The 18,805-nt window shown below is 39.9% G+C and overlaps 1 protein-coding gene across 6 annotated transcripts in view; it reads left to right on the forward strand.

The window, feature by feature from the left end:
• Nucleotides 1-18,805, forward strand: part of phf21b (PHD finger protein 21B) — a 202,565-nt gene that overhangs the window by 154,047 nt on the left and 29,713 nt on the right. For all 6 annotated transcript variants that reach the window (XM_072552354.1, XM_072552353.1, XM_072552352.1 and 3 more), the window contains 4 exons: nt 5,592-5,936; nt 9,263-9,385; nt 13,898-13,949; nt 16,271-16,347. In XM_072552354.1, the coding sequence (XP_072408455.1) occupies nt 5,592-5,936; nt 9,263-9,385; nt 13,898-13,949; nt 16,271-16,347 (597 nt within the window). The remainder of the gene's footprint in view (nt 1-5,591; nt 5,937-9,262; nt 9,386-13,897; nt 13,950-16,270; nt 16,348-18,805) is intronic.

The raw sequence follows: 18,805 nt of genomic DNA on the forward strand, positions 1-18,805 counted from the left end.
GATATTATCGACATTGATTTTTAAGAAATGATATATATGTAACTGTTACTGGCTGAATGAGTGTTTATCATCCTTCCCTAATTTCCCTTGAGAAGATAGTAGTGAGCCACTTTCTTGAACCATTGCAGGCCATGGAGTGCGTTAAAAATGCTGTTTTGAAGAGAGTTCCAGAATTTTAATCCAGTGACAGTGAAGAAGTAGCAATGTGTTTCAATTCTGGTTGGCCTGTGGCTAGTAGGGCAACCTACAAGTGGTGGTGCCTTTGAATTTCTTGGTGGTAGAGAATCTGGGTTTGGAATGTGCTGTTGAAGGTGCCCTGTGAATTGTCGCAGTACATCTTGTAGACAATAAACACTTGTGCCTTTTTGCTTCATTGATGAGAAAGGTTGAAGCTTTATGCATCCATGCACTCGTAGATTATTCTGTCTCACTCTTGATTTATACTTTGTAGATGGTGGCCAGGATTTCGAGAGTCAGGTGATTACTCGCCTCCAGATTCCTAGCATCTGGTCTGCTGTTGTAGCCACAACCTTTATCTGACTTGTCCAATTATGTTTCTAATATTTTGATGAAGATTTCTAATGGTTGGGAACTTGGATTCCAAAGTGGAATGGGTATTTTGGTTTTCAGTGCTGTGAAAGTCATATTTTTCTTTTAAGAAAGGGTCAGAAAGTAATTTGGTAATTTGAAAAGAATCAAGGAAAATCTATTAGACAGTAGTCATTCATTTTGTACTGTATTGAAGTACAGAAAAAAGATAAAAGTTAAAAATCACACAACACCAGGTTATAGGCCAACAGGTTTAATTGGAAGCACAAGCTTTCGGAGCGCTGCTCCTGAATGAAGGAGCGGTGCTCTGAAAGCTAGTGCTTCCAATTAAACCTGTTGGCCTATAACCTGGTGTTGTGTGATTTTTAACTTTGCACACCCCAGTCCAACACCGGCATCTCCAAATCAGAAAAAAGATGAAAGGGTTAGTTGAAGGCTGAGGTTGAGCGATTCCAAAGAAGGGGATTCTAACTGAGCTACCAAATACCATACTCTTCGCATGTTAATTTAATATGTTGTCTCATTTTGACTAGTGGATGCAACAAATTCTTAGTAATTTGTTTCTTAAGTTGATTTCTAATGTTTACAACATCAGTATCCAACCCTCAATAAATACTATTTTGATTACTTTCTACAGTTATGACTGATTCGGAGTGGTGGACTGATTCCTTGTCTGACTTTTCCACTGGCCACAACAAAATGTGACAGTAAAAAATGAACTTTTAAAAATTAAACTTATTGCTAAAGAATTAGTTTATTTCAAATAAAAATTACTCAGACAAAAATGTAAAGACTATTAATTAAAGGTTTAAACTTTGCAAATGTAAACAACTATCCTCCTTGAAAGCTAACATATACGTCCTCTAAGACTAGGTGCAAATAGCAATTAAGTTCTTTTTTTAAATCCTAGGTTGTCACAAATACTGGGCTGTAGCTGGTGAGTTTGCACACAAGCAGTCAGCACTGTCCATGTTCCTCGTATAGTGATAGCTGGCTGTATTCTTTCTATCTAGAGACAGTGTGATAAGTTTAGATGCCCCTTTAACTCTCAAGTTGCAGCAATGAAGAGTTCTTCTTTTAGCAATCCTCCACTTAGAATGATGTGGTCTTTCATTGTGTTTTCAACTCTCAAATGTTGATGGAAAGAGAGAGATGGCAAATGGTCCAGGCAAGTTCTAATTCTATTAATGAATCCAATAGCTTTATTCAGACCACAAATGGAGTTATGTAAACACTCTCTGTAAGTGTTGCAGACTTGGTGTCTTCTGTCAATCAGCTTGTGTTCTTTGCAAATCAACATTTTCCTTGCTGATGCCAGTCTCTTCTGATTTGCAGTGTGTTTTTTGTAAAAAGAACATCCAGGATTTGTATTTTTGTCCAATTAATGATATTCTAAATGTAACATTTCAAGTAATGCATCTTCATAACCACTATAATGGATGCATGAAGTAATTAAAGGGTAGTTTTCGTTCTTGAAATGGAATGTATGCTTCACAAGTTCTTTGGTAGCCATCTATCACATAAGATAATGATTTGTGCTGTTGTGTCAAACACCACCTGCTGTGGCTTTGGTGCCCCACTCTGGAATAGTAGTCTCTGCCACATTTGCTGCTGGTAAAGGCAGTCTGCTGAAAGGTGCAGGATTTCCTGCACTCTGTTTTCTCTGGATCTTCTTCCCAATAAGCTGACTTTCAGTTTCACCTCATCTCTTCCTTTATCCTTCCAAACAATCAACCTTGAGATGTGACAGGCATTTGTGTCTGATTTCCAATTGTCTCTGTCAATGTCTGCCGTTTTCACCATCATTTGTAGGTTTCCTTGCAACAGAATGGTGGACATTCAATGGATCCTGAATCAATGATCAGGTCACCATGTAGAAGATGTTTTGAGTGTAGAGCCATCATTGAACATGGCCAAAGAAATGCAAACCATCCCAACGAGTGCATGCTGATGTAATTATAATACTGCAGAACTATTGAATGGGCAACTTTATCTTGCTAAGAAATGCTGAGGATGTGTTTGGGAAAGCAAACTTGAAATCTTAACCTGAACTCAATTTGCTATTATTCTACAGCATCTTACTCAGGTTGGGTATAAGAGCTGCAACATTTGTGATCTATGAGTTGATTTTAGCATCAAGTGACAGATTGCTTGTATTTCTGGAGCCTAGATAGGTGGAGTTATCAACGACCATCAAATTGTTAATGCAGCTTGATGATAGATTAGCAGAATTCTAGATTCATTTGCCTTCCTGGTGCTTATGGTCAGGAGGGAATAAACTTACCGTGAAGCCTCTTCTGAGGACGCCACCTTGAAGAATTCTCCTACATTCCTAATGAAGAGCTTATGCTGGAAATGTCAACACTCTCCTGCTCCTCGGATGCCTCCTGACCGGTTGTGCTTTTCCAGCACCACACTGATGCTTATGGTCAGTTCACCTATTTAGATGCATGAGAGTTTATCTATTTGCTGCTGAAATGTTGCTCAGAATGGGATTTTTGTCTGACGTCCTTGGCATATAGCAATGATCTGATTGACATGGATTTGTCTTGGACATCTGGTGGTTATGGTGAATATCCTTCTGATAGCTGTTATGTAAGTAAATATGGTCTCTAGATTCAGTAGTAAAGCACAGTAAAACTCTTTCGTCCACCTTGTCCATGCTGATCAAGTTTCCTAAACTAAACGTGTCTCTGTATGGCCCAGATCCCTCTAAATATTTCACATTCATGTACCTGTCCAAATGTCCTTTAAATGTTGTAAGTGTACCCACATCTGCCACCTCCTCTAGAAGTTTATTCCACCACATACGAACCACCCTTTGTGTGAAAATGTTACCACTCAGATACCTTTTAAATGTTTCTCCTCTCATCTTAAAATTATGCTCTCTAGTTTTGACCCCCCAACTTAACGAAAAAGCATTTGCCTCTCAAGATTTTATAAGCATTTTGAACATCACCCTCAACTTCCTATGTTCCAGTGAGAAAAGAGTCCCAGCCTATCCAGCCTCTCCTTTTAATTCAAACCCTCCAGTCCTGATAACATCCTTGTAAATCTTTTTCTGAACCTTTTCCAATGTAATAATATCTTTTCTCTAGCAGGGTGACCAGAAATGCACACAATACTCCAAACATGGCCTCAACAATGTCCTGTCCAACCTCAACATGATGTACCAACTCCTATACTCAGTGGTCTGAGCAATGAAGGCAAGTGTGCCAAATGCCTCCTTTACCACCTTGTCTCCCTGTAACACCATTTCCAAGGAACTGTACCTGAACCCATGGGTGTCTCTGTTTGACAACATTCCCCAGGGCCCTTGTTTGTTTTCCCAAAATGCAACACTTCTCATTTATCTAAATTAAACTCCATCTGCCACCCGTTGGCCCATTGGCCCAATTGATCCAGATCCCTTTGTAATCTTAGATTACCTTCTTCACACTCTACTATACCACCAATTTTGGTGCCATCTGCAAACTTACGTACCATACTTCCTATATTCTGTTCCAAATCGTTTATATAAATGACAAACAGCAGTGGACCCAGCATGGATCCCTGTGGAACACCATTGGTCACAGGCCACCAGTCCAAAAAACAACCCTCCACAACCACTGTCTGTCTCCTACCATCAAGCCAATTTTGTACTCAACTGTCAATTTCTCCAAGAATCCCATGTGATCTAACTTTATTAATCAGTCTCTTATGTGGAACCTTTGTCAAAGGCCTTACTAAAGTCCATGTGGACAACATCTAACACTCTGCCCTCATCTTTCTCCTTGGTCACATCCTCAAAAAACTCAGTCAAGTTTGTGAGACACTATTTCCCAAGCACAAACCCATGCTGACTATCCCTAGTCAATCCTTGCCTCTCCAAATGCATGTAAATCCTATCTTTCAGAATCTCATCAGACTCATTGGTTTCTCCTTGCAGCCTTTCTTAATAAAGGCAGAGCAGTAGCCACCCTACCATCTTCCAGCACCTCACCCATGACTGTAAGTGATCCAAATAATATCTGGTAAGGGCCCCATAATTTCTTACCTAGCATCCCACAATATCCTGGTTCAGGTCCTGGAGATTTATCTACCTTTATGCTTTTTCAGACCGCTAGCACCACCACCTCTGTAACGTGGGCTGTTTTCTTGACACATTATTTACTTCCCAGAGTTACCTAGCTGCCAGACGTGCTGAGTTTCTCGAGCAATTTATTTATGTTTCTTTGTTCTGATTTGTTTTATTTATATGCCTGATGCAATGAATTTGGGACACTTGTTGAGTGGAGTCTCAAAGCATCAAGCACTCAGTGAATGAGATGGTTTGTGGAAGGTCAGCACATATTAGTCAGGGATTGTCCGACCTAAGGTAGGAGTTGGCTAACCAGTGGTTCTTCCCAAGGTCAAAGTGCCTGTTCTCTGTGCCAGTTGAGGTTGGTTTAACATTCATAACTGCTGACTCCTATGTTAAATCGCTCCAGTGAAACTAGAATGTCTTTTCCAGGGTGCACATTCTCTCACTGGAATATATTCTGTGAATGTGACATGATTATCTTCAATTCTGATTTCTCTATGGTAGATTGCTTATTAGGATTTCTAGTGAAAGCTCATTCACATTCTGAAGCTGGAAATGGAAGACTCTGCACTTGCTCTTCAGACATATTTAGTTTTTGAGTTCAGCAACTGCATATTTTATGAAGCATCTATGTTAATTGGCATCATTTCTGGCAGGAGAAAGTGAGGACTGCAGATGCTGGAGATCAGAGCTGAAAATGTGTTGCTGGAAAAGCGCAGTAGGTCAGGCAGCATCCAAGGAACAGAAGAATCGACATTTCGGGCATGAGCCTGAAGAAGAGCTCATGCCCAAAACGTCAATTCTCCTGCTCCTTGGATGCTGCCTGACCTACTGCGCTTTTCCAGCAACACATTTTCAGCATCATTTCTGGCAGCCCCAGATCCAGAAAAATATTTATGGTGTTAGTTATTGAAAGTAGACAAATATTTAAGGAATTTATTTTTAAACATGTGATTTTATGATTTACTTATTTTTACAGGTTAGGCCAAAGACCCTGATTCCGGACAGCCTCTCAGTCACCCTGTGCCGTGACCAGACCTCCAGTCAGCCTCAGTCTCTTCAGAAGGCCACTGTAGTTAGCATCAAGAACCCCAGTCCTGCTCTTCCTACTGCCAACAACACTGTCAACCATGTACAGACACCAACTGGCCAAACACAGCATTTTGCAGATTCACCATTGGTGTCCACACCAATCAGCAGTGCTGGTGTGGCTTTTGCAATCATTTCTGCTTCTCCAAACAATGGCAGTTCTGTGAGCAGCAGTACAGTCTCTCTGACCAGTGACACTATCAGTGTCCAACCTCTTCTACTCAGCACAGACAAGGTAAGGACCAACTTTTGAAGAAAATATTTGACAAAAGGAAGCAATTTTGACACCATCAGGCTGCTTTATAAGATATTTGTATGTAATGCAGAGACAAATTAAACTAGTTTATTCCCCTTCATTATATTCTCCTTGCTGCCTCCCTAGTTAATAGCATTGTTTCCCAAGTGGCTTTTTGACCAGTTATAAATCATGAAACAATGTCAAATGCAACTTCATGGTACTTATCAGTAATGTCATTGGTGTGAACTGTAAAAGAGACTTTCTGTGGATGCAGTAAAATTCACATTTCTAATGGAAATTATGGTGTATATTTTTTATTTTGCAATAAGGGAATATATTGAAAAAAGTATTTCAACTTCTTGTTTAACTTGGCAACATGTTGATTACACCCCAATAGTTGATTTATGAGGAGTAGAGTGGAATTCAGGCAAAATAAGTTTGCCACAACCTCTCAGTTCTTTTGTTCATGATTGGATGAAGACAGTCATGGAGTCAAGAGCTGAATGGCTCTGACGGAACGGAAACTGAATGTTGGTCAGTAGGTTATTCCTTTGAAAATGCTGCATGATAGCACTAAGAATAACCCTTTCCATTACTTTTGTGATTCCCAGCCTCTGACTAGGTCTTGGAGCCACATTATTTATATGGTTGGTCCAATCCAATTCATTTATAGTTAATAACCCTGTCAGGATATTGCTGATGGAGATTCAGCAATAGTAATGCCATGGAATGTTAAGGGGAGATGGTTAGATTCTCCGCTGTTGGAGGTGGCAATTATCTGATATGGCACATTTTAGTTTGAGTGTAGGTCAGATGAATGAGGCATCTCTGGCTCCATCTTACCAACCCTACCAGTTACGTTCCTCTCAAAAACTCAAATACATTGAAAATTTGCCATCTATGCTTTCTCTTTTGTAAAACAATGTTGACACTGAACAACCATGCTGTATTTTCCTAAATGCATTGTTAAGATGCCCATTATAGCTTCCAGCCTTTTCCCAACAATTGATGACAGATGGACTTGCCTATCGTTCCCTCATTTCCACCTCTGTCATTTCTCAAAGAGTGTTGCTTTCTAACTTAGAATTCGCTCAAACAGTCCATTCTAGAATTGTAGTAAATTTTGGAAAAACATAAGCATTGCAGCCACAATCTCTGTAAGTATCCCTTTTAGATTTGTTTGATGTGTGTATCACATCCTGGGATTTGTCAGCTGTTAATCCCTGTTTCTCTGTTGCATGGTCTTTACTTGGTGATATGCTGTTACCATTAATCTCTTTATCCCTTCCTATCCCTGCCTGTTTGCCTTTGCCTGAATTGCTGCACTGCTCATTTCTCTTTAGAAGTCTAAATTACTCGCCGTGGAACTCATCACCTTCCAATTTGTTTAAATCCATGTTGATAGACTGAGTCATTTAATTTGCCAGGGCACTGATTCCAGACCTGTTGAATTGTAGCCCATCCTAACAGAATAACTCCCCATTTCCCCAATGCTGGTGTTAGTGACTTAAAAATCAAAACCCCTTCTTCCAATACCACTCTGAATCACGTGATCATTTCCTAATGCACTTGACCCTGTGTCAATTGGTATGTCAAATTGAAGAAGTAATTTAGAAATTATTATACTTGCGATTCTGCTTATTAATTTAAAACCCAGTTCCTCAAACTCCTCTGCTGAACCTTAATCTTAGATTTCAGTGAAACACAACATAGATTCATAAAGTCATACAGCATGGAAAGAGACCCTTCAGTCCAACCAGTCCATGCTGAACATAATACAAACTAAACTAGTCCCACTTGCCTGCTCCTGGTCCATATTCCTCCAAACCTTTCCTATTCATGTACTTATCCAAATGGCTTTTAAATGCTGTAACTGTACCTACGTCCACCACTTCCGCAGGAAGTTCATTCCACAAGCAAACTACCCTTTGTATAAAAGATTTGGCCCTCATGTCTTTTTTAAATCTCCCTCCTCTCACCTTAAAAATGTACCCGTTGTCTTGAAAGCCATCATCCTAAGGAAAAGACAACTACCATTAACTCTCGCATTATTTTATAGCCGTGGGCCAAAGGGCCTGTTCTGTGCTGTACTTTTCTATGTTCTAATCTCCTTTCAGATCATCTCTCAACGCTCCAGTGAAAAATGTCCCAGCCCATCCAGCCTTTCGTTATAACTCAAACCTTCCTGGCAAATTTCTTCTGAACCCCCTCCAGCTTGATAATATCCTTCCTATAACTGGGCGAGAGAACTGGACACTGTATTCCAGAAGAGGCCTCACCAATATCCTGTACAACCTCAACATGATTTCCCAACTCCTATACTCAAAGGACTGAGCAATGAAGAGAATTTTTAACTACCTTTTCTATATGTGATACAAACTTCAAAGAATTATGTACTTGCACCCCGCAGGTCCCTCTGTTCTATAACACTACCCAAGGCCCTACCATTAATTGTGCAAGCCCTACCTTTCCAGTCCGGTTTCTGGACTTACTGTGAGGAGATATCCTGAACCCTGGCATCAAGTGAGCAACACAACCTTTGGAACTTCAAGCCTCAGCTGCAGAGAACAGTTTCTACTTCATTCACTATTGTACCTGCTATCATTTCTATGTTCTTTTTCGCTCCTGTGGCTCCGTCTGTACAGAATGACTTGCTGCAACATGATCAGTTTGACCAATCTTCCTACATACCTGGTTATCATTCACAAAGTCAGCAAGTTCATCATGTCAATTGGACAAAAACCAAGTCACCTAAATGACTACATCCTCGATTTATATACCTGCCTGATTCTCAATCATACCCTCCTACCCTTGGCTAATGATCATCTTTAATGTACTGCATTACTAAAAATGTGGCTTCTTCTCAATCAGTGTCCAGGTAACTACTCCAGTCCCTGTTGCCTCATAACTTTACCTGTACAGATTGTAGCTCAGCAACTCTGAGACAAAATTTCTTGAGTTGCAGATAATATAATATTGCCCAGAAACACACTCATTTTGCAGCACACTTGTCAAAATGTTTACATTAATAGTTTGCTTGATATTTTAGTTCAAGGTGGGAATTAGTTTATCTTGTTTATTTCTTTAACAAAGCAGTAACTTAACGATTCCTAGTTTTGAGTTTGATCCTCTTTAAACTATTAGTGAAAGACTGTGGGGCTTGGGTAAGTAAAGGTTTGGACAGAAAAAAGGACTTGAAAGCACAATCAGATTGGCCATAATAACATCAAACATGGAACTGCTAAATGGCCTACTTGTGCTCCTAAATCCTTTGTCATAGAATCTTATGGATGCATGGTTACTGACTTGTTTTTTTTTTGTAGGTATTAATCATTCAGCCACAAAGTCAGACTCAAACAGAGCATCTGACTGAGAAAAGGAAAACTTCAGGAGAACAGTCTCAGGGCCATCTTTCCACAAAATCAAAGAGAGAAGAAAATCCCGAGGTAAACTTTTCTTAATTTAACTGGAAGTGGTTACATTTCCTTCCTTCGTATTTGCACTAGCACAACTTCTGAAAGCATTTTTGCATTTTAAAGGGGCAAGGTTTAATAGCAAAGGACTTTCATTTTTCCACAATTATCTTCCATAGTTAAGTTGACCTTAGATGTCAGTTAACTTTTAACTGAGTAATTTAGTCCTTAACTTCCTATGAAACGTGCCCAAACCAGTTCCCTGTCCTGAGCCCTAAAGAGGCACTCTCTAGTTTTCGCACTGAACTTAATGTGAGGCCTGTTGCAACTCCAACTCTTCATCCCACAGTGGATCTGCTGCATTTCCTAACCTGACAAAGAAGCTGTTTCAATTCATAGAACATAGAACATTACAACACAGTACAAGCCCTTTGGCCCTCGATGTTGCGCCGACCTGTCATACCAATTTGAAGCCCATCTAACCTACACTATTCCGTGTACATCCATATGCTTGTCCAATGACGACTTAAATGTACTTAAAGTTGGCGAATCTACTACTGTTGCAGGCAAAGCATTCCATACCCTTACTACTCTCTGAGTAAAGAAACTACCTCTAACATCTGTCCTATATATATCACCCCTCAATTTAAAGTTATGCTCTCTCGTGCTCACCGTCACCATTCTTGGAAAAAGGCTCTCCCTGTCTACCCTATCTAACCCTCTGATTATCTTATATGTCTCTATTAAGTCACCTCTCAACCTTCTCTCTAACGAAAACAGCCTCAAGTTCCTCAGCCTTTCCTAGTAAGACCTTCCCTCCATACCAGGCAAAATCCTAGTAAATCTCCTCTGCACCCTTTCCAAAGCTTCCACATCCTTCTTATAATGCGGTGACCAGGACTGTACACAATACTTCCAAGTGCGGCCGCACTAGAGTTTTGTACAGCCGTAGCATAACCTCATGGTTCCGGAACTCGATCCCTCTACTAATAAAAGCTAAAACACTGTATGCCTTCTTAACAACCCTGTCAACCTGGCTGGCAACTTTGAAGGATCTGCAAGGTTTGTGAAGGTTTATAGATGACACCTTTGTCATCACAAAATGAAACAAGATAGAAGAGACATTTAACATCATCAACAACACCCTCACAGGCATAAAGTTCACCAAGGAGGAAGAAATGACAACAAACTCGCATTTCTGGACGTCACAGTAGAAAGAAAGGACAACAGAGAACTACAAACCTGCGTATACAGAAAACCGACAAACACTGACCAAATACTTAACTACACCAGCAACCATCCCAACACACACAAACAAAGCTGTATCAGAACACTATTCCAACGAGCCACCACACACTGCAGCACAGACGAACTTCGGAAAACAGAGGAGAACCACCTATACGACGTATTCAAGAAGAACGGGTACTCAAAAAACACAATGCGCAGATTCCTCAAGAACAAACCACGACAAGCAGACAAAACACAGCCAGAAACCCTAACCACCTTACCATACATCAAAGAAGTTTCAGAAATGACAGCCAGACTACTAAGACCCCTCGGAATCCTAGTAGCACACAAACCCACCAACACTCAAAAACTAACAAACTTAAAAGACCCAGTACAACCCATAGACAAAACCAACGTCATCCATAAAATTCCATGCAAGGACTGCCACAAACACTACATAGGACAAACAGGAAGAAATTTAGCCACCAGGATACATGAACACCAGCTAGCCACAAAAAGACACGACCCCCTCTCCCTCATAGCCCTACACACGGATGAAAAAAACCACCATTTCGACTGGGACAACACATCTATCCTGGGACAGGCTAAGCAAAGACATGCCAGAGAATTCCTAGAGGTCTGGCACTCCGACCACAACGCCATAAACAAGCACATAGATCTAGATACCAACCCCTCAGAAAATGAACAGGAAATGACATCACCACAAACCCCAGGAACCCCATCCAGGAGAAAGATATAAATAGAAAGGAGGAGGCAACAGCTTCGCTTCACTTGGAGGTCACCACTGATGATATTACCTAACCAGGTAATGAAACATCTGGATATCAAACCTACAGCTCAGCGAGCAAACCTACACCCTAAGTTTCAAGGATCTGTGTACCTAGACACCGAGATCTCCCTGCTCATCTACACTACCAAGAATCTTACCATTAGCCCAGTACTTTGCATTCCGGTTACTCCGACCAAAGTGAATCACCTCACACTTATCCGCATTAAACTCCATTTGCCATCTCTCAGCCCAGCTCTGCAGCTTATCAATGCCTCTGTGTAACCTACAACATCTTTTGTCACTATCCAGTTGGCCTGATGATTCTTTACACTGGTTTCACGACAATATTGTTCACTTTTTTTTAATCAGTTTCAGGATAATGCAAGATGAGGTCCTTTCTATTTTCCACTTCTTACCCAACAGTAATTGTGTATATGAACATATGATTTAGGAACAGGGTATAGGCCATTCATTACATTGAGCTCACTTTACCATTTGATGATAATATGCCTGATCTGATTGTTCCCTCAACTCCATCTCCTACCATTTAACTTCTTTGTCAATCAAGATTCCATCTAACTTGGCCTTGAAATTGTACAATGACGCTGCCTCTTGCCCCACTGCTTTTTGGGAAAGAGAATTCCATAGATGAATGATCTTCTGAGGAAACAGTAAAAGGAAAAAAAAAGCTTAAATAGAATATCCTTTATTCTAGTCTTTCCTATTCAAGGAAATATGTTTTCAGTATTGCACTGTAAAGTTACCTCAGGATCCTACGTCATTCAATAAGATCACCTCATTCTACTAAACTTAAGTGACTAAGGCCCAACCGATTAAACATTTTCTCAGAAGACAATCCCTTCATCCCAGAAATTAATTGAGTGGATGTTTTCTGTACTGCTTTTGGTGCAATTATACATTTTCTTAAATAAGGAGCCCAAAGCTGTGCACAGTACCCCAGACAAGGGCTCACCAATGCTCTGTATAATTGTAGCAAAACTCTCCTATGTTTACTATTCATTCCCATTATAATAAATAACAACATTCCATTTACCTCCATAATCCTTGCTGAACTGCATAGTAACCTTTTTTAAAATTCATGTCCCAGCACGTCCAGATATGTCTCTGTCATTGAATTCTGCCAACTAAATTCCCAGCCTTTAACCACTTCTTTCTATTTATATTCACCAGTTTCCCGTTTCCTCACCCCCAAACCCACCCCCAACCTTCTTATCCCAGAACCAACCCTCTAAGTCAGCACTGTCCTACTTTTCCAATTTCATTCCCACCTATGGGCGACACAGTGGCTCAGTGGTTAGCACTGCTGCCTCACAGCACCATGGTCCCAGGTTCAATTCCATCCTCAGGCGACTGTCTGTGTGGAGTTTACACATTCTCCCTGTGGCTGCATGGGTTTCCTCTGGTTTCCTCCCATAGTCCAAAGATGTGTGGGGCAGGTGAATTGGCCATGCTAAATTGCCCATAGTGTGAGGTGCATTAGTCAGAGGGAAATGGGTCTGGGTGGGTAACTCTTTGGAGGGTTGGTGTGGACTTGTTGGGCTGAAGAGCCTGGGTTTCCACACTGTAGGGAATCTAATCTAATCTATCCCCACCACTCCGACCTACACCATCATCCCCCACCTTCATCCACATATCACATTCCTAGCTACCTTCCCCCCCGCCCCCCCAGTCCCAACCCATTTATCTCTCAGCCTTTTTGGGTACCCCCCACACTCCTGACTCTCCTACCCCTCAAATGCTGTCTGACTGACTGTGCTTTTCCAGTGCTGCATTTTTTGACCGATCTCCAGCATCTGCAATCTTCACTTTATCCTTTCTATTTATATGGCTGGTCCAGTTCCGTTTCTGATTAATGATGTTATCATCTAGTATGGTCTGAAAGGTTGACCTAATGGATTGAGGGAACAGGTTATGTATGTATTAATTAAGGGTTAATTGGATGCAATATGGGAAGCCAAAGTGTGTACATTTTATGGAGTGTGGTTAACTGAAATAACACTCAGGAAAAGTTGAAAAACATTTATCTTCTAGTATATAAGCAGCGATAGCAGAGGATGACTGAATCAAAATTTAAAGTTTCGGTGTATGATTACCTATCCCTGTGTTCTGAAAATGAGCCTTATGACTTTTGCAGATATTCTCATTCTTAAATCAGTCTGTCTCTTAATCTTTTCCAACTCCACAAACTTTAGGATTCTCTTTATTCCTTCAAATCTGGCCTTATGAACTAAACTAATAATCACAGTATCAGTTTGGTCTTACCTTCAGTTTCCTGGTTCCTGTAGAATTTTTTTGTTAGGTCTCTCTACCACTCATTTAAGGCACTTCTGTAAACCTTAGTGTTTGATTTGATATCTCCTAATATGGCTTGATGTCAAATAGTATTTGGCGACATACTTTGGAAATGCTTTGGAATGTTTCACAAGTATAATACTGTATAAACGCAAGCTGTTGAGGATCATTGACCCTTTTACTTATATAAACATGCATACATTCTAATTTTGCAGAAACTTGCCTTTATGGTCTCACTAGGCCTGGTTACAACAGAGCACCTGGAAGGTATGTGCAATTGTTTCATCAAGTGCAATGTTAATGTTTTAAAAGAAATCTCTGTATCTTGGTTTAATTTCTGCAATAGGTGCCAAATTCATCTCTGAAATGTTAGTTAATTATTCATTTGCTTTCATAAGTGTTTGCTGTTTTTCCAAGAGCGGCTGGAAGAAGTTCTGCAAGAATAGTTTGGATACACTGTTCCAATTTTTCCAGCAGAAAGAAGCCTACAAATGTTTTTACATGTACATGTGAGAAAAAATCATTAAAGAATGGTTTAGTTTATCAGGGACAAATAAAACCTGGGACTACAGGGCCAATCAGCCTAACACCTGTAATTGAGGAGACTGCTGAAGCTGATTTCTGAAGGGTGGCTCAGTGGTTAGCACTGCTGCCTCACAGCACTAGGTTCGATTCCAGCCTCGGGCAGACTATCTGTGTGGAGTTTGCACATTCTCCCGGTGTCTGCATGGGTTTCCTCCGGGTACTCCGGTTTCCTCCCACAGTCCAAAGATGTGCAGGTCAGGTGAATTAGCCATGCTAAATTGCCCAGAATTTCAAGGTGCATTAGTCAGAGGGAAGTGGGTCTGGGTGGGTTACTCTTCGGAGGGTCTGTGTGGACTTGGTGGGCCGAAGAGCCTGTTTCCACACTGTAGGGAATCTAATCTAATATAAATCATTCTCACTTGAAAAAGAATGAACTAATGAGGGAAAGTCATTCCAGCTTTATTATATTAAAATGTCTGACTAGCCTGATTTGGGCCTTTTTTTTAGGTTAGATTAGATTACTTACAGTGTGGAAACAGGCCCTTCGGCCCAACAAGTCCACACTGACCCGCCGAAGCGCAACCCACCCAGACCCATTCCCCTACATTTACCTCTTCACCTAACACACTACGGGCAATTTAGCATGGCCAATTCACCTAACCTGCACATTTTTTGGACTGTGGGAAGAAACCCACGCAGACACGGGGAAACTCCACACAGTCACCCAAGGCTGGCATCGAACCTGGGACCCTGGTGCTGTGAGGTAGCAGTGCTAACCACTGAGCCACCGTGCCACCCTTTTTGATGAAGGGAGATTTGTTCAAAGTGGTTCAATATACATAAATTGACTTTCAAAAGATGTTAAATAAAGTATCACGTCCGATTTATTCAGAAAGCAGAAGTATGTGGTTTTCAGGGGACACATCATTTGGGTGTATAAATGCTGGAAGGATAGGAGGCAAAGTTTAGTGAATGGGTGTTTTTCTGGCTGGAGAGAAGTTTCCCCAGGAGTCTGAAATAAAAACAGAAATTTAGCAGGTCTGACAGTATCCATGGAGAGAAAGCAGTGTTAATGTTTTGGGTCTAGTGACCCTTCTTCAGAACTGATAGCAGTTAGGTAAAGGTGATGTATATGTGGAAGACAGATGGGAAGGGGTCTTGAGAATGATCAGTAAAACCATAAGTAGGAGGAACTGGCGTAGGCTACTTTGGCCCCTTGAGCTTGCAATACCATTCAGTATGGCTGACCTGACATTCCTCACATCCACTTTCCTGCATTTTCCCATAGCCCTTGATTTCCCCACTGATCAAAAATCTGTCTATTCGAGCCTTACATGTATGCAAGGTGTGTTCCCCTCAGCTCTCTGTGGCAAGAAATTCCTCCTGATGTCAGTCTTAAATTTGCACCCCTTTTTCCTGAAATTGAGCCTCCTGGCCCTACAGACTCTGATGAGGGGAAGCATCCTCTCAGCATTTACCTTGTCAACCTTCTGAAGAAGCTTATATGTTTCAATGAGATCACTTCTTAGTCTTTTAAACTTCAGTGAGTAGTAAGTAACATAATGGTCGCAACATATAATTTAAATCAAAAGCTTAGCTTACTGTGGACTGTATTATATCAAAAACCATTACAGTTGTGTTGAAAATATGAGTTGGACAATTTACTGTATTTTTGCATTTTTTCTCATGCAGATGTATTTTTCTTTGTTTTTTACCTCAACAGTGTTATTTTAATTCTTTTTGTGAAAATTGTGGAAGGATTATAAATGGAATGAATTAAGGCTCTTTTTTGAAATGCTCTCTGTGTATGTTATAGGAGCCAATATTTTGGGTCATATTACTAACTTCTGAGAATAATCAAATATTTTCTTGCTTTTTATGCTTTGGAATGCAAAGTATGGTTACCACAAATCTGAGTTATCGCAGTATTGGTCCTAACATTAATTAGCGTCATGTGAGAACATATCGGTTTTAAAACAATTTTATTTTAGTTCAACTCTTTTTGTTTATTCAAAATATTTGGAATTTATTTGATTATACTAATAATATTTTGATGGTTGTAGAAATCCAAAGCAGACGCCAGGAAAGAAAGAGAAGAAGCACAGCCAATCCAACATACAGCGGATTGTTTGAGCCAGAGGTAAGTGACATTACTCTGTATGTTTAGATATTGTGAAACTTTTCTGAGTGAGTTAAATTCCATTTGCCAAGCAATGACCCAGTCTTCCATATTGTCAATATTGACTTGAGTAAGTTATTCATTTCTGCAGTCCTAACAAACATTAAATAGTATAAATACACATAAATGATGAGCTATTGCCATTTTCGATAAAACATATATTTTGATTCTTTACTATGTACCATTAACTGAAACGAAGTTAAAATGTCTAAGAATTTCACAAATGTTCTAGCTATATTTGAGTGTTAGCAAGGTTAGATTAGATTAGATTAGATTAGATTAGATTAGATTACTTACAGTGTGGAAACAGGCCCTTCGGCCCAACAAGTCCACACCGCCCCGCCGAAGCGCAACCAACCCATACCCGTACATCTACCCCTTACCTAACACTATGGGCAATTTAGTATGGCCAATTCACCTAACCTGCACATTTTTTTGGACTGTGGGAGGAAACCGGAGCACCCGGAGGAAACCCACGCAGACACGGGGAGAATGTGCAAACTCCACACAGAGAGTCGCCTGAGGCAGGAAATGAACCCAGGTCTCTGGCGCTGTGAGGCAGCAGTGCTAACCACTGTGCCACCGTGCCGCCCCAAGGTGCATGTTAAAAACACTTTGCAGCTTTAACTGGTTGAAAACTGTTCATCATTAGGTTAACTTTTGTGCTTTTGTCTGCGTGTAAGTTTAACACATTATATATGAAAACTATCAAAGACAATTTCAATATGAACTATTGGTTTTTTTTTCAATATAGTCTTTACTACTACAGATCCAGTACTAATAATGTTAATTCCTGGTTATAGAATTCGATCATAAAGTAAGGCATTACTAGATCAAACATTCATTAAATTTGCGTTTGTGTTCTCCCAAGTTGTTGTCATAATCACATCAGTCTAGTATCAGCAAATGTAATATTTACACTGGCAAGACATTATCAGCTGCTTTCTTTCTTATCCTAAATGTTTATCAGTAATTGCAAGTGAATATTGAGTCTCAACCTCAGATTTTTTTCATTATTATCACCTTGGGGACAGAACAGAAATTACTGAAAAAGTTCAACAGGTCTGGCAGCATCTGTGTAGAGAAATCAGAGTTAACTTTTTGGATTGAGTGATCCTTCCTCAGAGCTATGTTGCCAGCAATGCTGAATTTTTTCCGGCAACATCTGATTGTTTCTCCTTTCCAGCATCTGTAGTTCTTTGGATCTTTGGTTATATCATGAACTATGAATTACTGAACCTTGGAAGTAGGGAAAATATATGCAATACTTCAGTGTTGCACACATTAACCTGTGAGAGCACCAGAACAGCTGTTTGACTCAGTGAACAGGATGCTTAGTATCTCTCTGCTGTTATCTTGATATTTAATTGTGAAAATTATTGTCTTGTATAATCCATCCAATCATATGTGATTATATAAGTAGTTTAGAGTCAGTAATATGTGTGTGCATAATAAAAAGCTTTCAGTAATTCTATACTAACATAAGAAGTATAAAAAGGAGTAGGCCTCTCAAGCTTGCCCTGCCATTCAACAAGCTCATGACTGATCTGCCCCAAGCCTCAACTCCTGTTTAATGCCAGATCATTATCTCCAGAGAGAAAAATAAAGAAAAATAAGTAATGTACACAAAGGAGCTCTTAATAGAGCTGAATTTAAAAAATAGTTCTTTCAGTATCTATTTTGGCTCTTCACATACTCTGATGTATCCCAAGTAACTTTATTTTACTGAAGGATGTAATTAGCTCTTTGTTAGAACAATTCACAAGTAATCTTACTAAGCTGCTCATTCCATTTACATTTTTATTTACTAATTGTTGAGAGAAAAGCCTTCCATATTCAGATAACCCTAAACATAAAGAACTTTCTCCTATCGTTTTTTTTAAAATGTATATCACATGGACTGGGTGATATTAGAAACCAGTGTCTGATCTTCCATCTCATACACAGACGTTAAATTTTGCTGAAACAGGCACATAAAGAGAGAGCCCATAGAAAACAAACAGAAAAGCAGAGAAACTCAAGCATACAACATCATTGCAAATACAGAGACAGTTGTCTTAACATAATGCAATTTAGATTTAATTTTGACTGGGAGCAATGCTGATAGAGACTAACTAGTTACTTTTTTTAAAATTCAGTTAGTTTGAAATGGAAGTAGTTTATAAGAAACATATTTGGATAATAATTATATGTTCCTCAAGAAATTTGTTCTCTTTTACCAAATAATCATTAAACCCTTTTACTTGCTCTTTAATCCTGGGCAACCTATGAGATCTTCCAACTCAACATCGGGAAAACCTGCCTTCTGTATACTTCACATTTCACTGAAACTGTTCACTGATGGTAGCACCTTCAGCTGCCTCACTCATGCTGTATGGAAAATTACTCTTTTGGTCTATTCAGCCCTCAACCATTTATA

Source organism: Chiloscyllium punctatum, chromosome 32, assembly GCF_047496795.1.
Source record: "Chiloscyllium punctatum isolate Juve2018m chromosome 32, sChiPun1.3, whole genome shotgun sequence".
In the NCBI taxonomy this organism is placed as follows: domain Eukaryota; kingdom Metazoa; phylum Chordata; class Chondrichthyes; order Orectolobiformes; family Hemiscylliidae; genus Chiloscyllium; species Chiloscyllium punctatum.